At 39.6% G+C, this 24,796-nt stretch overlaps 1 protein-coding gene and 1 long non-coding RNA gene across 4 annotated transcripts in view; one reads left to right on the top strand and one right to left on the bottom strand.

Annotated features, from left to right (window-relative positions):
• The first annotated feature begins 250 nt into the window (after nucleotides 1–250).
• LOC103916020 lies at nucleotides 251–2,731 on the top strand. The gene is made up of 2 exons (XR_663559.1): nucleotides 251–1,803; nucleotides 2,618–2,731. It is a non-coding gene; the product is annotated as an uncharacterized LOC103916020 (long non-coding RNA).
• A 2-nt stretch (nucleotides 2,732–2,733) lies between these two features.
• SMAD2 (SMAD family member 2) overlaps nucleotides 2,734–24,796 on the bottom strand; it is a 38,667-nt gene continuing 16,604 nt past the window's right edge. The window contains exons 2-10 of one of the 3 annotated variants that reach the window (XM_009322963.1): nucleotides 16,637–16,726; nucleotides 15,296–15,489; nucleotides 14,649–14,783; nucleotides 11,436–11,510; nucleotides 10,078–10,131; nucleotides 8,778–8,990; nucleotides 6,847–6,984; nucleotides 6,530–6,674; nucleotides 2,734–2,975 (exon numbers count right to left, since the gene is read on the bottom strand). In XM_009322963.1, coding sequence (XP_009321238.1) covers nucleotides 2,852–2,975; nucleotides 6,530–6,674; nucleotides 6,847–6,984; nucleotides 8,778–8,990; nucleotides 10,078–10,131; nucleotides 11,436–11,510; nucleotides 14,649–14,783; nucleotides 15,296–15,489; nucleotides 16,637–16,726 — 1,168 coding nt within the window. In that variant the 3' untranslated portion in view covers nucleotides 2,734–2,851. The remainder of the gene's footprint in view (nucleotides 2,976–6,529; nucleotides 6,675–6,846; nucleotides 6,985–8,777; nucleotides 8,991–10,077; nucleotides 10,132–11,435; nucleotides 11,511–14,648; nucleotides 14,784–15,295; nucleotides 15,490–16,636; nucleotides 16,727–24,796) is intronic. The other 2 variants (XM_009322965.1, XM_009322964.1) reach the window with 2 other exon arrangements.

Below are 24,796 nucleotides of genomic sequence, written 5' to 3'. Positions count from 1 at the left end.
TTGTGGTAGGAAAAAGCAACTGCTTTAAAAAACTCGATCTGGAGTAGAAGCCTGTATCATTAAACACACACAGATCCAGAACCTCCACGGTAGCTGTGTAAGAAGTGATTTTAACGTCTAAACTACACCTTTCCAGCCACAACATGCAGGACGCTTGTGCCATTTATTTGGGTGGGTTAGAATGATTCCTAACCTTCAACAGAAGATACGTACAGCAATTAATAAAAAAAAAAACAGCCATCATGAGAATTAAAACTTTTATTAGTGTATTCACATATTAGGCAAATGCAACACGCATGAAGCTTATTTCTTAGGTTCACAAGTTCTACCAATACATTAGTCTACTGGTAAAACTAGCACAAACTGGTAACTGCTTTGCCAATTTTTTAAAGGTGTCCGGCCCACTTTTTCAAGGCTTGATTTTTGGTATTGCTTCTATGCCCTAGTCATTATGGCATAAAAATATCCATCACGATCATCAATTCAGTCAACTGATTAAAAGCTGTAACACTGGCCACATTTTTGTTCTCAAAGCTAAGTTATCACTAGCTGTACTTACAAAGTACAGTACTAGTGTAATGGATGAAACAATGGGAAAAACAGACAAAGGCAATCCTGCTACTGCCACAATAACAGAAGAATGACAGACAGCTAGATCACAAGATTGTTAGTAAGATGTATATTTTTCAAGTCAGAATAACCCTTCTATACAGTTTCCCAACCCTTCCCCAACCCAGACTTATTTGTAGAATATATTTCAGAATATTTTTAATATGGTGCAGCTGTAGTGTCCAAGGGTTCACAATAACATGCACTGTCACGAAGAACCTAGAAGTCCTCCTTCGCTGGTCATACCTCAGCAACCACTATCCTAGAGGTTTTGCAGAAGCAACTACTTTTAATAACAAGGCCCATTATGACATAATGAATGCGTATGATCTGGTATGTAAGTAAGCTATACAAAGCCACTCAGATCAGAAATTTAAATTCTGTTACTGAAATATGTTAAGAAGCTGCATCTATTTAAAACCTATACGAAAGAGTCTAGTTTACCCTGGGAAAGGATTTTTCAAGGTATTTGGCTCCAAAAACTAAAAAACATGATTTTTAGCGACATCTGTTTCATGAAAAAAATACAGATGTGAGGGGTAAGCCAATAACCTTGTGTACTGAAAGCCAGTATCCAATGCTACGGTAAATTCTCATTCCATGAGAAAAAACACTGATTTCAATGATTCAAGGTACAAAAAAAGTCCCAAATTGCATCTGTGCCAGCAATACTGCTGGCAACAGATGCATCAGCTCAGATGGGTAGGGAAAAGTAGACTCCTAGTGTGATGGATACTCGGAATTTATAATATGAATTCATTTTAGGCCCCATTAAGCATATAAAGTGTCTTAAGATTTCACAGATGAATCTCGAGACATTTCTTTCCCTTCCAATGGAGGGATTTTCTTTTTCTTTAAGAAGGCAGCAAAAAGTTAAGCTTTTCTACAAGGAAAGTCTGCTTTTTATGTTTAGGACAACTCGAAAACCTGCTTATATAAAAAAATATAAAAGAATAAAGGAGTAGAGTCTTGGAATTTTATGAGAGATTTGCCCCAATCAAAAAAACAAACGACTATTTATGGGAACTAAAATGTAGAACAGCACAATACTGTGATATTTGAGATCATGATACATTACCTGTACATATACTTAGCTATTCATGTTATTGATAAACCATTAGGACACTCAATTATATACCCAATAAAAACACCATTAAGAGTCTTTAGAACTGTCCCTTCTTCTTTCTGAAGAAGGCATTTCTATACACTAAATTTTCATCTAGTATCAGAGTATAGGAAACAGAATCCACAAGGTGCTTTAATTGATGAGACCTCAAGTGCTGTTTTTCTTTTTTTTTTTTTTAAAAACCTTTTTGGATAGTAAACAGTTTGAAATTAGGTCTCTCCAAGCTTAACTTCAACTAGGCTTTGGGTCCTTCAGCCAGGCAAGTTTCAACCCAGTGCTCGTTCTCAATCCAAACACAATTAAAATATTTAGACTGTTACTTGCACACTAATTCCTTTCCTACCTGGAAAGCTGGTTTTTCCTCCCCCCTTCTAATGTGACTTCCTGCTGTTGGCAAATAAGCATTTTGGAAAAAATCCTCTTCAATATTCTTCCTCAGGGCCTCAGAAGAGCATGGTGTTTTCTCCACATTCAACAAGTACGGCTGCCGTTTGCCACGCAAAAATCCACTAACTTTGGATTTCAGCGTTTTTAGAACGACAGCAGGAGACAAAGAACAAGTCTTGCAGAGCTTCCCCAAGTCAGACTCTCTGCTAAGTCCCTAAAAAAATCATCTCCCCTCCCAAAACCCCACAACAAAACACCTTCATCACTCCACAGGATGAGATGTACTATTTGCCGAGAAGCACTTGAACACTCCCGAGGATTGTCCGAGCATTCTCATTGAAGAGAAAGCAAAATCGTCTCCTCCAAAACCAAACTTCATTTAGTCACTACAGCAAGCCTCTTCCCACAGAGGCTGTGGGCTTTTTGTTACTATTATTATTTATTTATTCGTCAGACTGCTTCTCCTTGCGGTCAGGTAACATCTTTCTGAAGAAGGCATTTCTATACACTAAATTTTCATCTAGTATCAGAGTATAGGAAACAGAATCCACAAGGTGCTTTAATTGATGAGACCTCAAGTGCTGTTTTTCTTTTTTTTTTTTTTAAAAACCTTTTTGGATAGTAAACAGTTCATGGGGACCACACACAAATACTACGACAGACGAGCTGTTATATTAAGTCTGTTGATTGGACTCGATATTTAGCCCACTGGTAACGGAGGAAGGAGTTTTACGACATGCTGGAGCAGCGTACTGAAGGGGAGCCCATCTGAGTCAATACTTTGTCCAACCATTGTAGAGGTCCATTCAGATGAAGCTCAATCCAGCAAGGAGTGCTTGTTACTGTTTGCCGCCTAGAAGATAAAGAATAATAGCAAAGTCAGAAAGCAGCTTTGGCTGCCATAAAGTTCTCCATCATATCTACTACACAGAAAGATAAAAATCTGCAACCATTACCGTAACTGTTACTAAGCTTTTTTCAGACATCTTCGAAGAAGGGAAAAAAAAAGGCAACAAAAACGCCCAAACACCCCATATCTATAAAACACATCAATAATTACATGCTTGTCCATAATACATCGAGAATATTCTCCTCTGGAGAATGAGATAAGGACTGCAGCATTTGCTTCAAGTGCCACACCAAAAGCCTTACTTCTAAGAAGAAATTCAAACCTGAAGATTGTCCAACCAATGTGGTGTTCACATCAGATAGCTGCGTGCAGCTGTATCTCAACCTTCAAAGAGTCCTCAGGCATAACTGGGTTTGAATTTTGCAGACAAATACTGAGAAATACGGAATAGAAACACTTGGCTCTGCACTGTCAGCACGGCCAAACAGCACAATACTATTGCAGTCGTAAGGTCTGGCTTTTTGGAGCAATTGACAAGAAATGTAGAAGGAAACTGCTAGATGCCGTCAGAAACACTACATCAAAACACAGTGTGTGGTTATACTGTGCTAACTGATGCTATCTCGAAGGAACACCAAACTTTATCTCTGATTTCCTGTAATCTTACACTTCTGCGTGTGTTTTGTACTGTGACATCCTCACACAAACAAGTTAAGTAAAAATTGTGTTTACCTTGTCTTCTATATAAACTTGCCTATAATTTTCCACAATAGAAGCCCTTCATTAAACACCATATAGAAAGACTCAGTAAAGCTGAAGGATTTACAACCATAAAAGCTTCATTCACTCTCCCATATATCTTTGTTTCAGAGACCTGTTATTCAAAAAATCTTCCTTCTCATCTCCAAAGTGAAGAAATCAGTATCGGACATACTCTGCCTGAGAAATCCTGTTATTTCACTGTACCCACTCCAGGCATGGGAGTTTTCCCAAACTAGACCGGCAAGACTACTGTTGCCAAGCCAGTTTTTCCTAGTAATTCTAGCTATCCCAAAGTCAAAGCAAGGAGGCATTAAGATTCAAAGGCAGCAGATCAGTCAGACACAAACACAGCCCCTTCATTTTTACTGTCGGCACTGCAACCCTTCGCTTCAAGGAAATCTGTTTATATAAACAGAGGAACTGAAAAGGCAGAAAGATTAAGCCAGTGAGAGGATGGATTTCAGAAGTTGTCTGTGGTTTCACATTTTCTAGGAGAAGAAAGTGGCTGGGGTCTGTGCTCTCTCAGCACTCTCAAAAACATTGTTATCTTAGCCCTGAATGCCTATGCCAAAACAAAGTGATCCAATAAAAGAACAATCTAAACCACAGGAAATATAATTCCATTTAGTCTTGAATCCTCTCCCAGAGAAGGAAATTCATTATTCCACCGCTGTCAACTCCCCTACAATGTGTTCCACAACACACTTCCTCAAAATTTTATAACTGGTTCTGTTCAACAGCCCTGGCTTTGCACTACACTGGCAGAAGCTGATAAAATAGTGACAGTCACTTAGCAGCTGTCTCAAAGCTAAAACTCAGCCTCTTCTACCCATGGATTTCCAGTTCATGTATCACTAAGTCTCTTTGCTGCAATTGCCTCTACTTAACTTTCTTCGGAAGATGATCCTAGCCCTGGATAGTTCCTGTGTTAACGTGAACTCTTGATTGCCGATCTGAACTTCTACCACCATCCTCAACTCAAGCCAACATGTATCGAGCAAAAAGCTCTAAGCTGTTTTGTCTGCCAAGCTTATAAAATCTATCACCTTGCCATACCTACACCCTTATGCACATATGCCGTAGGCCTAAAATGTAAGTAATGCCTTGGCTTTACCAAAGCCTGTTCCATGAGAAATGGTTTTGACGCAATAATGAAGCACGGAAGTTTTAACAAGAACGATGGATTTTACCCTGCTTCCTGGTCTATTTTGACAATTCAGGCTACATTCATTTAAATTCAAGGTTGTGCTTGCAGGAGCAACCTCTCCGTGCTTTAATCACAACTGCAGCATAACTTACAAGTTTTGTGCATCAATAATTTATTAGCACCATCTTAAACAGAGATGCAAAGAAACTAGTTCAGCATGATGTCAGTAATCAGTTTCTGTGCTGTTCTGGCAGGGTTTCCACTGGAGCTTTTTCAACCCTATGATCTCTGAAGGGTTTATAGACTACTAACAACCAACATTCTCCCTCCTTAGAAATAACTTTAACAAAAGCCTCCCCACTGTTTTAACCCAGCACTTACAATCCATTCACTTCAAGTTGTCTCCATATAATCTGACTGATTAAGCCTTTCTTCTGTTCCGATTTGAATGTTGTATTTAATTATGCGTAAGTGTATACATACGCCTTTTGAGCCAAATCCAGCAGTTCTTTAAACTTGAGCCAGATTCTTTCTTGTGTACCTCTTGCTAACAAAGAGGTACCAATTTATTCCATTACTCAAATTTCTCATTTCATCTAATTAGGCTTTTACAAAATTGGCTTCATTTAGCCGAGAAGCCTCCCCCACGTACTGACGCTGCTATCTGCACGTATATATTTCAAGAGCAGATAAAAGAATCAAAACTCCAGGATTTACAGTGGAACCTGTATGCCATTATTCAACTTCAGAAACGATATGGATTTAAAAAAATCATTATGTATTGAAATAGGGTATTGATATGTCAGACTTCATTTTTCAGTGGACAATATCTAGAGAGGTTTAAGGGATTTGTTTAAAACCACATCTCTAGCTCTCCAAAATAATGAAATCTTTAATACTGCTCAGTTAGAAGTCAATGCCTTTTCTTCCCAAATTCCCATACTACATTAAAAACAGGCACAGTCCTCAACTATAGTTCTTGGTTTGTGCTAATAGAGAATATAATTGGAATCTATTCAAAAGCAGATAAAAAACATTTTTTCCACTAAAAAAAATGGTTTTAGCAGTTTTACTACATAAACACGGTCATCTTACTCCTGCAAAGTTTTAGCAGCTACAAGTTCCGACATATTTGCCATCCCTTAAATGTGTGTTCTCCAGCTGTTTTATTCTGCAGAATGCACCCCAAGTGACTCCAATTCTTTCTGTCAGGTACCACCAGCTGCATCCCGCACCACAGCCTAACAATCTCCATCTCCATATAGAACAGGACACAGACCAAAACGACCATACGTCTAACAAACGGCAAATAACCTCACAGCACAAACTGTGAAACTTCTAGATGTTGCCAGTGGTTTCACCACAATACACAAGCGAGCAGGACTGAGCGAGGAAACGGAACTTTGACGACATTCCTTGCTCAACAGCTGACTTCAATGCAATACTAAAATCACTTCACTGGTTTTTATGACTTAGCAGCTCCATAGCTGGGGGGGAGGAAGGAAAAATATCGGTTCAACTTGCAGTCAGCATATCTACAACAGCAGTAAGAAGCCTGTACGTATGGCTTTCAAGCCAGACAGAAATAGTGTATTAGTGAAAGAAGAAAAATTAACTTTAAATTTAAAAGCGAAGGTTTTTTCCTTACCTGTATTCAGCTCCCCATCCTTTAACAAAACTCATTCTTATGGTACACATTCTAGTAAGCTGATAAACTGCTTCGAAACCCTGATTCACAGATTGAGCCAGAAGAGCAGCAAATTCTTGGTTATTAAAGATTTTTAGATTGCATCCTATAAAACAAAAAAAAAGTCAAAAGGGTACAATCAATGAATACTTGTGTTTGCTACACAGAAGCCCAAAACTATGAAGAAACCCCTTCTAGGTATCAAAAGGAAAGCAAATGTCAGCCAGTGAATACATTCACTGGATATGTTTGCGTGAGACCTTTGGTAGGCTACTAACCTGGTGGAATTTTGCACACAGTTGCAGGATGCCAGCCGTATCTTTGATTACAGTTGGGGCTCTGAACAAAAATCGCACTATCGCTTAGGCACTCAGCAAAAACTTCTCCACCAATGTAATAGAGACGTACTCCCCTTCCTGTAGCAAAATTCAAAGGAACTCTAGTTATGATATGACCCAAGCAGATTAACAAACAAGGGAGTATTTTGTTTCAGAGAAGGCCAAGGTTTTTCTTTACAACAGAAATCAATTATCTACAGGACCACACTGCTGGGCTGACAGCTGTAGCAGGAGCAGAACACAATTAACTTGCATTTTTCTCCCACGAACACACAATATTTGAAGGAGAAGCAGAATATTTTCTGTCAAGAGCGAGATAGAATTTTCTAGCCCTTACAAGCCAACGGCTTGTAACCAAAGCCAAGTTAGGAAGCAGTGTACATTACCTTTTTCAATTAAAGAAATACCCAAACCGAAATAAAAAGATTACATTCAACAGAATTAAAACTTGTGCCAATATGAAGTGTTGTATGTGAAGTGGCACAGGCCGCTATGGCAAAAAAGGAAAACACAAGCATACCACTTCAACACTCTCCGCTTACGTGCACCCACACTATTTCACAACCCACTGCATACCCCTTCTCTGTACTACTTTGACAAAACCAACAGGACTTCACTTAGCCCTACTACAAAAAAATACCCATAAGAAATCCTACTGTTCACTTTTAAATTGTGATCTTGTTCTCTCTCTCTCTGAGTGGAAAAAAATCTGTATGGGTTATTTCTAGCACAAGAGAAGTAACATACAATTGATCTCCCAAAGAAAACTATTTATAATTAACAGGTCCTTTAAAGATGATAGTTTCTCTTCCTCTTTTTCTTTGAAATTATTTTTCAAGCAAAATGAGAGCTGCTCTATAAAAAGTGAAGAGCTCCTTAACATTTTTGCTTTTCCTCATCATTGACCATTTTGATCAGTCAGCACAGGCACAGCCTGGGTTTCTGCACATCTAAAATTTTATTAGACAAGCATTTGGATTTGGCATAGAGGTAGTCAGAAGGTTCTACTAAAGAGGTTGAACTTTTTCTACTAAAAGTAAAAACAAAAAGAAATCTCGTGAATATTGCTAAGAGAATCCAGAAAAAAAAAAAAGAAAAAAATAGTTTATTGAAAAAACTTAAAGCCAAGATGCTGCATTGTGGAAAACAATACTCTTTATTAACCACTACAAAGAAAATCTTGATCATGTCGAAACAGCGTGTTATCTCAATGGCAGCTTTTCCCATTTCAGAAAAGAATTCAAGAAGTACCACCAATGTCCATTCTGCATTTTGTAAATTAGAATAAACTAAGCAACACGTTAATATTTTGTAATTAAAGCTTAAATTTCAATGATAAGCAAGTCTGAAAGTAAAGGCTACCCAGGGCAGAGTGGTCCAAGGAGGAGCCTGAAAGCCAAGAACCTGCCCCTCAGGATGCTTCAGTGGGTCATCTTTTTCCAGAAGGCAGAGAACAGCAACGTGAGCAACAGAAATCCCATCCAGCTGAGCGGTTTCCTCCTGTGCCGCTCTCAGCCTGACAGCTGTGTGACTGCTGCTGCCGCCGACTTAGGGACTACTGATTGAGGAAAGGCAGCTCCTTTCAGCTCCAGCCATCACTACATCTCTTCCCAATTGCAGCTGGCTGTGGTAGCAGAAGCTGCTACGTTTCTCCCCGATTTCAGAAGCCGTGACCTGCGTGTCTTTCCACTTCTATCCTTAGCAAGAGAGACCAAGCTCTCCTTGGCAAGCCTCGAGAGAGAAGTTCAATGGCTGGCTGCACAAGAGTGAAAGGATCCCAACACACAGATCTGGCCATCCTACCTGGATCATTCCAGGTAATTTAACGGCTAAAATGAAATTATGTAGTTAAAAGACAAGAGATTTTTTACCTATGTGTCGCCTTGTCATTTCCACTGTAGCATTTCTGTTTACATTGGAAAGCAGACCTAGACAAAACCGTTCTGAATTTGATGGATCTGTAAAGCCATCTACGGTCAGAGAAGGCTGTGATGCATGGAAGGTTTCTCCCACTCTTTGATTCAATTCATAATATGCTATTGAACACCAAAACGCAGGCTCCGAGTAAGTAACTGGTTGCAAGTCTAAAAAGAAATTTAAAACACACAGAATTTGAGGCTGAAAAGAAATTTATCTGCCCTGCTATTCATCTCTTCCAGAAGCGACAGCGGTAGTCTCCTCAAACTACTCAGATTATATTTTGCTTGCTGCCATTTTTACCTACCCCAGTAAACAGAATGGAATTCAACATTCCACACAAGGGAAGGAGGAGGGGAAGAAGGGGTGATCTAATCGGACCACAGCTCATGTAATTCAGTACTTGCATTTTGCTTGGTAAAATGATTAAGCTAATGTTGCTGTCAGTGCCAGACGTTGAGACATTTCTGTTGCCTTTCTATAACTTCCAAACATTTTGGCAATATGAAAGAAAAGATTAAACTATCAAACACTGAACCACACAAAGGCAAAAAATATTATGAAAATGATGTTTCCCTTGTATTACACTATATCATACACTGCCTCTTTATCTAAAGGCAGCTCTACGCGCCTTTTACTCTCCCCTACTAGAGCTCAGTATCTTCCCCGTGCATCTTCAGCTTTTCCTGCGCTGCTTCCCCTTTTTACCTACCCTACTTACTTACTCACTCAGCACTCTGAACAGCATTTTCCTGTCACATCCTGTCACCATTCCTTAAATAAACCCACGGGAATCTGATCTTCCTGAGGCATTTATACAGACACACAGCAATGGCACCTGATCAAAGCAGGTGGGCAACTAATGCGGGAACAGCAACTGTGCTGTGGGCGCAGGTGAAACAGTACATGAGAAGAGCAGCAGAACACACACACACACAAGGGAGACAGAAAGTCTGGGCACCACTATGGATAGGCTAATGTCCTTTAAACTATTTATTTTATAAATGCTATTCCTGCACACACAACTATATTATTCTTTCTTTTTGCTAGAAGCTCAACAGTTACAGAAATAGAGGAGTTATTAACAAGTTATTAACCCAGCTCTATCATGTTTATCATCAGGAAACCAACCCAATAGTCTCCTCCCAATACAGCTCTTACTTTTTTAAAGCACATTTTCATTTTTAAGGTAATTATATATATAAAGAAGAGTCATCACACAGAGAGAAACAATTAAAAGTATTTCCGGCTTACCCAAGCTATGATTAACTGGGGAGAGAGTACTAGGAGACAGCTCTGCTGGAGATCCTGTTGAAGCAATACAGATTGTTTCAGAGCAAATGATTCTTGTTATTTCAGATGGGTAGGTATGACCATTATCTAGATATAGTGTTACATTAAAAGTCTTTGGAATAAGAAACCTCAGAAATCCTACAACCAGTTTTCCAGCATGTCACATGCTTATTCTGAATTAAGATTACATTTAATTTTCCAGACTCCTGGGAACCTACCCCTCCTTGCAAAGACTCGATTAGCATCTTAGTGTTGTATTTGGGAGAGCTCTCACTTCATGCACACTCTGTGAACTTAACTTTATTTATGCACTTCTCCAATGAGAAGGTAGTGAATTCTTCCCAAATTCAGTGAAAAAAAGCTAAGAAAAAGTGGACAAGACAATCAAGATATTACCTCTCTATTCTCAAAGGAGAGGGTTTATCTCTAGAAAAGAACAAGCTGGATTTCCTCATTTGAGGAAATTATTCTTTCCTGGAAGGAGGAAGGAAAAAAACTCAGAAAAACATGAACTCTCCAACACAATTTGTGCACTAGTAGGCAAAATACAGAGGGGCTTTGCGCAGAAGCATTCCTACAATGACTGCTCACGTCAGGCTTTTTTAATTAAGGTACCTATTGTCACATAGTGGGAAAATATTGCAGTTCTTACAGAAACTAGTGCAGTTGATTCCAATTAACTGAAAAAAGGTTGCTAACATTAGCTAACCAAGCACACACTCAAGTCTGCCAGCACATAGCAGGAGGTTCTTATCCAGCACATGAACTGTGCTTTGTCCAAGTCTAAGGCCAACCGGATTATCTAGAAACCCTTTCATACAAAGGCACAAATGCTTAACGTTTCTACTACTCTTTCAATAGAGCCTTCCATACAAGAATCAATTTGAAACACGGCAGAAATGCTAAGGTGGTCAGAGTTAAGAGGCAAGTTCTCAAAATGCAGCATTTCTGTTAACTTGCTTAGGCCAAACAGACATTTTGCTTCAATGAACCTGTTTCCAAAAAGTAAAGTTAGGGGAAGTTGAAACCAGACAACTATTAAAATCTATTTTATGGCTTTCTGATGAAGACTTAGACCTGTATGCTTTTGTTACGAAACAAATGACAGGTACTTAACACGGCACAGAATGTTTTAAAAGCACTCCCCTAGCAAAAAATTATTTCCTTCACAAAAGACTGAAAGTGATATTTTAAACAGAAAACACCAGGTTGTACAGAGGGGAACTGCCATCATCATTTGGGCTGAATTCATGCCACTATGCAGAGGGATCACGACTAGTATTCCCAAGTCTTGAAAGGAGTGAAAAAATAAGTGTTACCTGTATCCATGCTTTGGTTCAACTGCTGGTCACTCGTTTCTCCATCTTCACTGATATATCCCGGAGGTGGTGTTTCTGTCAAAAAAAAAAATCCACCTATTGGTTCAATGACTGGGGAAATTTGTAAGATTTGGCATTTGGGGTTTTTGTCCTCAAGTCTTCACGAGCTCCATATGATACCTGAATACTGAATTAGAATTTAATTTTGCTGTCCCTTTTTCCTTCCAGCAGGACCTCAAATGCATTACCTGCCTTATTGTCTACATAAAGTGTATCATCTCCTGTATGGCAGTCAATTGCTCAAATATGCTCTATAATTAACATATAATCCGTGTTTGTTCCATTTAATACAAGAAACTTTCATGTCAATGAGTAACAATTTTGCAATTGTGATCAACAGCTTTCACATTTAGTAGAATTACAAATGAAAAAACCATCTGGTGACTTCTACAAAAAAAAAGTGAGCTGTCTTTATGTAGTATAACCATCAGATCAGATACCCTCCCACGCCTTATAGAAGTTGCTAGATTTAAAGTTCAGTCCCCAAATCCATTTTTCTTCAGTATCCAACAGTTGATTTTACCCATTAACGATAACCATATTATCTAACTAGTTACGCTGCACAAGCTCTATTATTATTACTTTTAAGCTCTATTAGAACGATCGATCATCTATTCTTTTAACTAGCTTTCTATAAAGATGGAGTTTCCCAGACCAAAGTAAACTCAGTAACAAGTTTGAAGCATTCTGATACTAGAAACTCTAATTTCTGTCTAATTCCACAGAAATATCTTCAAAACCCAGGAGAGTATGGTTGTTCCTTTTCTCCATTCAAAATGTACTTTGTAATCCAGATAATGAGTTAACCAACCACCTTTCAGGAAATAATTTCCTTTGAACTGGGCAAATGTCTTTTCCTATATATTAAAGGCAAAACCTGGATTTCTTTAGCCAAAGTGTTTGAAGCTATCTCTACAATCGCCTTAGAATAATCTCTCAGATGTCTCTGAGACAAAACACATTTAATTACATTATTACCAAACAGCAGAAATTTAAAGATAAAGCCTTTTGCTTAAGAATTAAAATCAAGTGTCATGTCTGAGATTTGCAGCAATATAGTAAGATCAGAAGGAAGTCAGTGAGGGGAAACTAGATCAAGTCAGTTGATTAAATAAAAATGAACCAAAATAATTGTATCTTTGGTTCGTTCTGCAAAACTAGTGTGCTAAATATAGATGCGACAAAATTCAAGTGAGAATTTAAAGGGAAGATTAAGGGAAATCTTTACTAGCAAGAAGTATGATGACAAATCATACTTGTTTTGAACATTTTTATAGAATTGATTGTGATAAAGTGGACTCCACCCATCTCCAAATCATTTGTTATAGTTAAGCCCACAGCCATGGTAAAAGGTCAATAACCATTTCCAATCCAACCCATACCTCCTGTTTCCAGTTGCTAATCTAGGCTCTTTGGCACAGATTATTTTCCATATCCAGTCTCTGTCTGAACAGAGAAGGTTTCCTCCACCTAGTACTATTAATACAGTTTTAGGGTCAGAGGTTGAGCACCACCACAGCTGGAAATAAATGCCCAAGCGCGGCATTAAAAATTCTTAGCAGAGCTTGAATGCTGCCAAAAGTTTGGACAATGCAGCTCAGCACATCCGTAACCTGAAAGGGAACATACAGCCCCGAAGGCCATCCTGCGCCTTCACGATCACCATCCTCCCAGCTGTAGGTGAATGGTTTCTCTCTGTAGACCAAGTACTGCGACAGTATTGCGGTGCAAAACTAGCACGGCTGTTAGTCTGGCCTACCGCTAAAGAAAACGGTTCTCTGAAGCAGGCTGTCAAGACATACAGGACTTATCAGGACCTAGCTAAGTATTCAAGATTAAGTTAGCAAGGTCAAATAAAGTAAGATGCCATGATATGAATACAACAGGAGGGTGCCAGTGACAAAGAGAAGGAGGCAAGATATGGTTAGCTGCATAAACATTTGAATATCATGCGAATACCCGCAATCACCTTGAACAGACTTCCTGCAAATAACTACCTGGAGTTGCTTTAGCTCATTTCCACAGCACTGGATTTTCAAATGGTGGCTTTCCGGTAAGTTGTTTGCAAATACTATCAAAAGCCCTCAGACTGAGTCAAAAAAGTATACGTAAGTTAAGAAAGCAACACCAACTTCTAGCACCTTAAATTGCTTTTAAAGATCCGCTGTCCCTAGGTGGCAACAGATGTGGCACAAATTAAACAGATGAGATCAAATTCATTGACATTTTTCTGGTGCCATTTCAATTCTTGGATACATTGAAAGAAAACACAAGCAACATCCTGTTTAAGACATGTAGATACAATTTGTACATTGCACATATTTGAGTTTCAAGAAAGTCCTCTTATTCCTCGTGAGAGTCCAGATCTGAATTTTCAGCTTGTTCGTAACATAGCTGCATTAAACATTTATGAGAGAACTTCAGCTTTGCTTGGTTTTACACTCCAGGCAACTTCCTGAAGAGATAGGAAACAGGAAGTTGGGGCAGGAAACAAAGGTCACTGATTTCATGTTTCAATAAGGGTACAGGCTTTCGGGTGCGCTGTAGCACATTAGTCTTGGTATTTGTTTTGGGGTGGGGAAGAGGTAAATGGGGGGGGAGGAGGAATTCTTGAAGAGTTCAATATTGTTAGGTTGTTCTTCCATACTAAAAAGACAAAACTGTATGCACACAATAGTAACAAATACACAAAGCAGACCGTCATTGGTTGTGAACTACAGATCAAACCACTTTTTAAATCACTGTTTTGCAACTTAAAGTTTTCTCCACATACTACACATGGTGAGACCGAGAAGCAGTTTACTACTCAGTCTCCAACAAACAGCATTTGGCAACCACTGTATGTTTGTAAAAGAGGCTTAAAGCATAAGGTGAAGACCTACTTTGTACTCATTAGCATTTTGAATCTTAAATAAGCTATTGAAACCAAGTAAGCTATTGCGAAACCACAGCAATGTGGTTTCACACAGGATTGTGTTCTGCAAACAACAGTGTTCAGGTATTTCCATTGGAATTAATACACAAAATCAACTAGTTTTAATTTATTGGTGCATCTTCCAATTAATTTGATGGCTTAGGAGGATGAAAATAACCATCTTTGTTCCAGTGGCACAATGTTAAGTGTACTGTTTATGGTGGGAGTTAAGAAAATACCTGGTATGTAATTGCTCTGTGGTTCAATTCCAGCTGGAAAGTTAGTGTTTTCAGGAATGGAATGGGTATAGTCATCGAGGGGCGGAAGCTCCGTTAGAATCTCAGTGTGCCGTGGCACTAGTACGGGAGGCAAGACTGGAAAAGCAAAATTTAAAGCATTAGTAAGACCCTCAAAATACACACTTCTGTGAGCTAAAAGAAAAAAAAAGACAAATCTAAAGTATCTAACAATTTCTTCAGATGCTTTGAAATTTTCTGACTCTCAGTACTTCTAATACTGCAATTGTACTGCTAGTTACCGGAAGAAACAGATTCCTGAGGTGCCTCTTGAGTAAGACTATTCCACATTAGCAAAAGTAAGTCATCTCTGTTCTCCTTGTCATGCTGGACCGCGCTTAGCCAGCTGGAAACTGCTAGTGGTACTGGAAGTGTTTATTGAGTTATCCAACACATTTGTAGAGAAAAGATTTTTCAGTACCTTTACAATTAAAAATTCCCAGGGGATGGTATTCTCAAAAGCTGTATCTCTAATCATCTTGTACTTCTGGCAAGAGAAAGCATCATCTTTCTCTATTTTTCATTTAAAACGTTATGCTGAACAAGTACGTACAGATGCTGCTATAGAAAGTCAGAAGCAGTCTTCCTACCTGGTGTCTCCACTCTCTGGTAGTGGTAAGGGTTTACACATACTTCATCCTTTTTAAGATTAAAAGCATATTCACAGTTTTCAATTGCTTTAAGTTCATGGTGACTGTGAAGATCTGGCCAGCGCCACAAACGACAGTAAATAACATGCGGTAATCCTTTACGATGAGATACCTGTAGACGGCCATCGAGAGATCTATATGGGAAAGATGTTGAGAAGCATTTACAGACTGCATGCTGTCTCTTAATCGCTCAAGCAACAGTGTACACACATGGGATGGGTAGTTTATTCTCAGAATTCAGTGGATTGACACTGTTAGTGACATTTATACTCTTGTTAAAAGGCTTCAAATGTGATAAACACGATGGTATCGAGCAGCGTCTTAACTTATTTTTGAGCTGCTCAAATTATTGCCAGTGAATTTAGAGTTCATTAACAGCCACTTCACCTCCAACCAAGTATTTAGGGTGATTGCTTCATATACTTTTTTTTAAAATGCAGAAGACAGTTGTTAAGAAAAAAAAAAAGTCACACACTTAATAGTCCCTTCCACCGCTAAACCTCACGGCTTTGCTGTGGCATGGATACTTTATGGCTTTAAGCATAAGAATTCCCACAGGACTGCAAATAAGCCTATAAGCAGTCAGCTGCCCAAGTGATCCACACGGCAGTATAACTGTAATGCAAAAAGCATGAATGCACATCTTGTAAGGGCTGTACAGTTTATCTTCTTGACTTCATCTGCCTTGCTACCAGCTGAAAACGTTTTGCTAGTTTTAAGACAGACTGCATATGCTTACACAAATGCAGATGTTCATGATTGTTATGGGATGGGAGACAAACCTCAATACACAAATCAAGTAATGTGACATGAAAAAATAAAGACCCTGTTTAGAATTTGCCCACCATTAACTACTGAAGAATTTACAAACAATTCTTTAGTAGCTCGTATCTGAGCCAATTAGCAAGATTTAACTGAAAGCTTGTGGCATACAAAGCAGTTTAAACACTTTGTAAGATTAGGTCTAAAGAATTAAGTAACCCAACTTTGTTCATATAAATACCAAATCACATTAGAGCTTGCATCTAACAAGTCTTCCCATTCTTTCAATGGCACTGGCGTGAAAAAGGAATATTCCAGAATTAGAGTTTCATTGGTCAAAACATCAGCTGAGAACACTTGGATTTCTACACTGGCAAGCAAATATTTTAAAATGCTGTACCATGAGAGGCCTAGGAAGCATTTTAGTCTATTTTACAGCTAAAGCATCCCATTACAGACCCTCCAAAGCCAATCCCTCCCACAAGATTTCTATGATGCGAGAGAGGGCAGAATATTCACCTGGTTTGTTCAGAGAAGCTGTAAAGGCCTGTTGTATCCCACTGATCTATCGTGTTTGGTGTACTCAGTCCCCAAATTTCAGAGCAAGTGCTGTGCATAAATTGAAAACAAAAACAAAAAATTGATATGAATATGGAACATGGTTATTCAAAACACCATGATGTCAAACATGGAAAAATGTACAGAATACTTCCTTTCACATAGAAGATAGAGCATTGTTAGACTTGCATTTAAACTGACATCTCATGCTATATTTTCTATATGAAGGAGGCTATCAAAATGGAACACGTGATTCAAGGTAAATGATAATGTTTTTAAAAGGTGAACAAGTTCTCTGGTTTTAAGTAGTCAATACAGTTGTAATGTTCCTTAAAACAGGCAAAACTTCCTCAGCCTAGCTCTTAACAAAATTCAGTTTTAAAGGGTAGTTTCTGGATGGGGTTTTTTGTTTTTGTTTGTTTTTAAACATAAGCTTCCCTAAGACTTCAAACAAAGGCCATGTGTATCTGAAACTGAACATCACAATCTAACTTTCAGGTACCACCACTTCAGCATTGATCTCTTTCTCCATGCGTATACTAATGTGCTGCTTTTCCCAAAACAGGACAACAGGACTCTGAAGAAAAGCACATTGTAACCGATACGTCTGTTTTCTGTACTCTCCTTGATTAAAAGACTAAATACTCTTTTCCACTGCACACAAAACACAGAATGCTTAACAGTTTCACAGTACAGTACTTTAAGCCTTAACTATAGAAAAACAAAACTTTAATTGCTAAATCAAGCAGGAGGAAAGGAAAGACAACTATTTCTTTACTGTTGTGATCTTGTCATTGAACCAAGTTGGTGAAGAAAAAGGAGCCTCCATTGATAAGCACGAACTAAAAGCAGCAGCAGATTTAAGTAAAGCAAGAAAACAGCGTGGGCTTGTGAACGGGCAGCGCGTTTTCAGAATCATAAATCAAGCTCAGCTCTATCACAGACTTGCTCTGTGACCACTGAAAACTGACAGTTTGTTTTACATAAGTAACACACAACTAGACTTCGCACCTCAGAAATGAAGAGAATTTGGTTGACGAGCAACTTACAACTCCACTCCCTAGTTACAAAGCCTGAAGTTTGACTGGCTGCTACATTACCTTTAAAGTTAATAGCCTCTGAAAAGTTGCAACAGAAAGAATCCAAGTTCACCAAACTCCTGGTTTTAAATACAGGCTTTGCTATTTAAATTTAAGCTATTAAGCTTAGCTGATACACTCACAAGCTTGGATTGAGTGTTCGAGGAAAGAAAAGTGAAGCAGGTATTCTTATTTCTTGCCCCTACACAGGGAAAATCCATTAGTGATAAGAAACAAAAGAGCAGACGGCACAGCACTGTACTTAAAACCACTTTCAGGGCTGACAACCACCTCAGCTCCACGGTGACTTTAATAAAACATAAGTGTGGGCTACTGACAGAGGGAACGAATGGTTCTCGTCCCCTTCTGGCCTTGTCCCACATGCCTCGTTTCTAATGCCATTCCAGGGAGGCTGAAATGTCCATGCAATTGAGCAGCAACCCAAACCAACGAACTGGCTATCTGACCACAGAACATGTGGCTGAAAATTAATGTTTTGAGTTACTTTTCAGCCAGATCAGTTCTCCTATTCACTGTGGAGCTACACAAGCATTACAAAGGAGGAGCGAGAGTGTAATTTTGGGCAGCAGCCTGCATTTATCACAAATAAAACTGTTGAATAAAATATGGCCTTTGACATTTTACTGATTATGGACACAAGTAAAATCTTGTACTAGATGACTTTTTGTCTAGTAGAGAGCAGCAGAGCCACACGCAAAGGCCCGTTCTCTGACATATATCCCGCTCTTCAGAAGAGCCAACTGTCCTGGAGAAGTTATATCCATCTCAGACACAGGCAGCATCACAGATCTCCAGAAAGAGAGTGGGCAGAAGAGGGATACTGACCATCACGGCATCAGTAAAGCCTGCAACCTCTTTTTCACATTCCGAAGACGCCTCCAGGATGGTGGGCTGCCAGAAGCTGCGTAAGGATTGAAATAGTTGCCCTGAAAACACACAGGCAGCCTGTGGGACACCAGGGAGCATCCCTGCACTATACTGTGTCCTTAAATATGCACCACTACTGCTGGTAAGATAGATCATCACGCACATTAAAATTAGAAGAACAATCAGCAGACACAAAGCCTGCTGCATATTAATTGACACAGTCAGCTCTGACAGCTTACTACCTTTGAGCAACGGAGCCTTTATACAAAGCAGTGCTCCAAAGCCGATGCTGTCACACAGATTACACGTTCCCAAAATTGTGGGGTGCATCACTGGTGTAAATGTGACATGCCACGCAGTTGCTACACAAGACTTAAGACAGCTTAAAGTAAAATTTTATAGTCCTTGACAAAGCACGATGAACAGGAACAGTATTTTATATTGCTAACCTCTTCTCTCTATAAATACTCAAACTATCAAAGCTGACAGCATATTCCATAACCTACAGAAAGACAAACAGTATCCTGAAGTGACCGTGTGACGGAGCCATAGCTTGCAATGAAACTCAGGACACCATGGAGGGAGGGCAGGCCAGGAGGTACAGAAAGAGTGATCAGTTAGAGCAAAACTTCTCCAATATTCAGCAGCTTACATGACCTGCTGTCTTCCAGGAGGTACGTATGCTTAGAGCTGGGATTAACATCAATGTTTTACTGGCTCATCTGCACTAGGACTATACTCCAGTTCCAATAATCCACAATCAAACACTGAAGAGCCTGCAGGAAATCATCCTGTATGATCAATAAAGTCAGCTCAACACAGCTTTTACTGTTCACTGGAAGAAACATCTGAGGAAATAAAGTGGTCTCCCCACTCTCCCGCTCACATAAAAGATCCACTGCCTAAAAGATGCAAGACCGTCCCCCCACCACGTCACCCAGACAGTAAACTTAATATTCACACACACGCACCCCAAATCAGAATGAAATTCCTCACAACCATAAAAAGCATGCTTCATACACGGCACTTCCATGAAAGGCCACAGTATGTTCCTTCATACGCAAGCAATAGCATGACGGAGGGCAGACACTCCTACTCAACCCAGAAAGGTAGTGGCTGGAAAGAAGGTGACTGCATTCTGAGAGATATTTAAGCAACCACTAAAGCCATCTAAAAGGGAGACAAGAGGTACAGATTTTTTAGTAGTACAGAATTACTGCCCCAAAATAAATAGGAGGCATTCTCTCCTAAACCTACCTTTCTGAAGCGTCCCAAATTCCTTCTGATGTCAAGAGTCCTTCTATGCCTTAGTCCATAAAGAATTTGGAAGAATCAAGGACTAACATCTGTACTCATAAGTTAAGTCCTGTCTGGAAACATTCCCAGGCCCTGGAACATGATCATGTATGCTAGAAAGCAGCTAGGACATTCCCCAGCACTGGGCTGTGCCAATTACTGCTCTCCCACACAATTCCCAGGTTTGTGAGTCGCACACCATCGGGACCACTCGCACTGGGCAGTTCAGATGCAGCCACCCTGCCCTGGTAGCTAAGAGTTTAAGAGTATGGACGAGGCAGCCCTGAGCCAGTTGGCCACGGTGCCTGGGAACATTCCCAGGCACGTTTAATTTATTAGGAGGGAGGCAGCCAAGACATATCACCATTTCACCTTTAGAAAGCAGACTGCCCTCAACCCCAAGTCCAGAAGCACACTTTGGGCTTCATGTTTTACCGAACAGGGGGTTTTGGTTTTGAACTCACTGTATACTGCAGCCCTGTATATCCTCCATCACTGTTTCCAAAATATAATTTGGCTCCTGCATCCAAGCTGTACTTAAATCTTTCCTGTGTAGACAGCACTTAAATATACTCCAAAATACAAGCTTAAAGCTAATATACTTTCTCCCACCAGAGCAGACACTTTCATTACAAAGAACATTTTCATTGCTGTTCTCAAAACAATTTGTCTGTTGACAGAAACGAGGTCAACTATACAAAAGCTAATATTTTTATCTTTTCAACACTAGCTTAGATTAGCAAATCACCATGTTCTGTGGCCTCTAGCACTCCCAGAGCAAGCTTGCCTGAGTACTAGGTCGCTGCTTTTGCAGACCCCACAAAATAAGTGAATTTATTATGAGGGACTTCAGGGATATAAAGCACCAAATTGGCTCAGTTTCCCAGGTGTTTTGAAGTTCTAACAGAAGAAAACTATTTCCTAGAGAAAGAAGAAATGCTCAAAGGATACTTGCAAGGAATAACAACTACTCTTTGAGACCCAGGGATTTTTAGGGAAAAGTCAAAGTCTAGCAGACATCTGGTTAAGCTGCATTAAACCTGGGACAACTCCTACAATTCCTACCTCGGGACTGACCAGAGGACTGATGTGGTGAAGAAAGGGTCAGACAAGTTATTCCTGGGTGGAATCAAAGCTACTTCCATCAAAGCCTTTCCCTAAGTGGAAAGGGTTGCAAGAGTTGGCATTTCAACCTGAGTTTTCATCTGCTTATAAGGAGCAGCAATATCATCATGATATTGTACAATTCTGGCAAGAAGAATCTTTAATGTGGCTATCAGCATGCAACAGCACACAGTATGCCTTCACTTCTTCCATTTCATCATTTCCTTTAACAGGAAAGTCTGAGTTCCAAAAAACCCTACTCTGGGCAAGAAATTACCTAAATAGCAAAGAACTGTAGCAATGCTTCACAATTTTGAGACAAAAAGTGCCAAAACTGCCTTTCTTTAGTAAGACAGAAAATACTGACACACACAAGAAAAATGTGGACACAGGAAAAACCTATATATCAAAGACAACCAAAAAGTATTTGTATTGCCTAGTCTACGTGTCGCGGATGATGTTGCCAATCAGCACCAACAGTGCAAACTATCTTACTGGAACAGTGGTATCTGTAAGTCTACTACAAAACTGGAATATCAAATCTCTGTTCAAATACAGAGGAGTTCTTGATCTTGCCCATGAAGAATGAACACGGACAAATGTGGTTTGTGCCACTCTCGTAAGTAAGCAATATGACTGCTTGCTTTAATGTATTATATACCTATTGGAGGAATCAAAGTCCATATCAAAATCCCTAATAACCACATATGAACTACATGGGATGAAACAGTCTAAAGTAACACACTGTAGTCACACTCAAGCGTCCAAAAATACAGATGGACATCATCTCAACTGGAACACGCTGCCCAAAAATAGATTCTTATATTTGCAATACGATTAGGTGGCAAAGGACGCTGACCCATGTAGGTGAAAAAAGGAACAGGATAAGGCTGAACAGTATAAGATAACCATTGCCAACCAGCATATTAATGTTAGTCTGTGACAGTACGACCTCATCCTAGTGAATACGGAAAACCATTTGCATCCTGGCTTGCAGTGGCACTAATTCTGAATTAGAAACTTCAGTAGTTGGAGATGCAGCTACATAGAACAATCCACAATCCCCTCACTAATGTCCAGATGCCAACTAATAAAGCCACCTCAGGTTGGTACTCAACCTAGGCCACTTAATTAGGTTCAGTTTCTCAGCACAGTTAAAAGCCAGATGTACTGATTTGTAGATCCAAGCAAGTATGTGCAAGTACTGTCCAAACAGTCATGACCACAGCATCAAGCTAGTGCCTACGCGTGGCACTGCGCTGCACGCACTCCAAGACATCCCTGTACTTTCCCCAAGTGCATTTGCAAAATAGAAGATACAGACAGGGATAAAGGTGGTAGGTCTCGTCAATAATACTCAAGTTTTACAGAGATGCTGTTTTATTTGAGGCTATAGTTGAAAGAACCCGAAGCCAGCAGAGTTTTAAACAGTACCCTATGTGCACCAAAACTGTCACACACACGCTTAGGCTGGTACCTGCGTATTCCAGGTTGTTGCTACTATGAATTTATTACCAGTTTTTACTGAGACACAGAATGAACAAAGCAACTATCCTACCACTAACACTATTTACAGTCCTGGCAATGCTGCATACTCTAGGTACTTTTTGTACTAAAGAAAGTGCTTGCAACAAGTACGATATCAGATGAAAGTAGGCAGAACCACTTCAAAGATATTTACACACGAAGTACCAGAAACTCTATACAGAAGGTGTTAAATATCATCACAGTTCATACATAACTACAATTCCACTTTCTTCTTCAAAGTCTTGCAAAGAAGTGGAACACCTCTAAAGGAGCTAAAAGGCACAGAGGTCCGTTGACAGCCTCCTCTTTACCTGAAGTGGTAGCACTAGAGAGACAACAAATAAAACCTGAAATGCAAATTGCATTACGCTAGTCAAAGCCCATATTATACAGGAGTCATTATAGAATGGTCTTGGACATTTAACTTGCTTATTTGTGAAGTATTACACTAGCCCCTAACATTCTTCCAGAATCTTTCAGATCTTTCAGAATCTACAGCCACTAACAAGTTTGCAAGTCCACGTTCAAGGCAACCTTCTCCATTTGTCTTTCTTCTACATCTTACAATCACGAGCCTTTCTTCCACTGAATCTAATTTGTTTGTCCCTACATTTTCTGAGGCATTTGCAGTGCTGGAGCTGTGACTGAAATGAAAAATAATTTCAGTAAACTGTGATAGTACCCCATCTATCTGTTTTAAAATGGGAGATGAGAATGAAAGCTAGTTTTCAAATTCTAGAATTCTCATGCAAAACCTTCCCTACCGATGTGAGACTGACATTTGTTTTCACTCACGTTTTCACTCAAAGACTAAACAAGAAAAATGCAACAACAACAGAAAAGAATATGTTTTCACTTGAACTAGAAAAGTTACTTCGCACACAAACACCTTTACACCAGCCTAATATTTACAGGACTTACTACCTTGACTGAGTTTTTGTCAAGGGGGCAGAGAAGAGTTGCAGAATTTGCTTCAAGAGCTACACCAAGCTATCCAAAAATGGAGTTACAGCAGTAAGAAATGGTCACTAGATTTATGGAATTCCATTTTCTCATAACAAATGGGCAAATGACATTGCTTTAACGTTGCTCATGACTGCTTCTGTAAAAGTTGCCTGAGAAAACAGGTTATAGTCTATAGATTGAAGATCAGTACCTTGCATACTAACTTTTTCTATGTTTGTTTGTTTTAAATCTTACTATGTAAGATCTTAGATCCAAGACTTTATACAGCAACATACTGAGCAGGAAACCAAGGCAGGAACACCGCTCTATTGACTTGGGCTCTGGTTCGTCACTGGTGTAGCTGGATTGAAGTTGCACTCCTGTGACAACAGCCCATTACTCCACTGATAATAACTTTGAGAAAAGGACTGACTGATGGATGAAAGAACAGAGTCCTTCCTCTCATACCAGTTATCTTCCTCCTGACGCAACTGGGGCTCAAGAACCTGTAGAGCTGGGAGGGACATGTACCAACCCTTTGGAACTACCTCAGAGAGGGTCTCAAAGACAACAGTAACAGGAAAGACTGATTTGAAAGGCTTAGGTGTAATACAGATGAATCAAAGTCAGCAACTGAAGAAGTTCGTTGGCTTACATATAGTATTGTATTCAGCGCAGACGACAGTTCCTACCAAATCTGCCTGATCATGGTTTCCTTAATTCTGGGTTTCAAATGAAAATATGTGTAGCTGCTTTTATAGTCTGACTTGACAGTCCTTTCCATATACTGGCAATTAGCATTTCTCCCTACTACAGCCTAAAATGTCTATGTACAGCCAGCAGCAATCCTAATTATGCTACCTGTCTTTGCAAACAGCACCTCAGCTAGCTGGATAGCCAGTTGGCTGAACAAAAGCTTCCTGTAAAATGTAGTTTGGATGACCCAAGTATCTCAACTACTAAATGTAGGGTGCTCGTGGTTTCTTTTCCCCACGCTGGGGGGGGGTGGGGGGGGGCAGGGAAAAGGTTATTTGCACTATGCTCACTTAGAAAACATGAGAGATTGCAATAACAATGCAAATGCTAACTTACTTTCATGAGCTATCTACCCTGCTCCTCTTTGAATCCTACATCATTTTGCATCCCTGCAGAACTGACCAATCTTTTTACTTGCATCTCCATCATCCCATATTGCGGTGACAAAGTGTCACCTACTCACTCAAATGTACATAACCAGGCTTTCACTTTCATAAAATGGCATGATTCAAAGCTACAGCAGTTC

This window comes from Pygoscelis adeliae, unplaced genomic scaffold, assembly GCF_000699105.1.
Source record: "Pygoscelis adeliae isolate BGI_AS28 unplaced genomic scaffold, ASM69910v1 Scaffold182, whole genome shotgun sequence".
NCBI classification, from domain to species: domain Eukaryota; kingdom Metazoa; phylum Chordata; class Aves; order Sphenisciformes; family Spheniscidae; genus Pygoscelis; species Pygoscelis adeliae.
The sequence above is the reverse complement of the archived record's forward strand: the minus strand, read 5'-3'. Positions and strand labels throughout refer to the sequence as shown.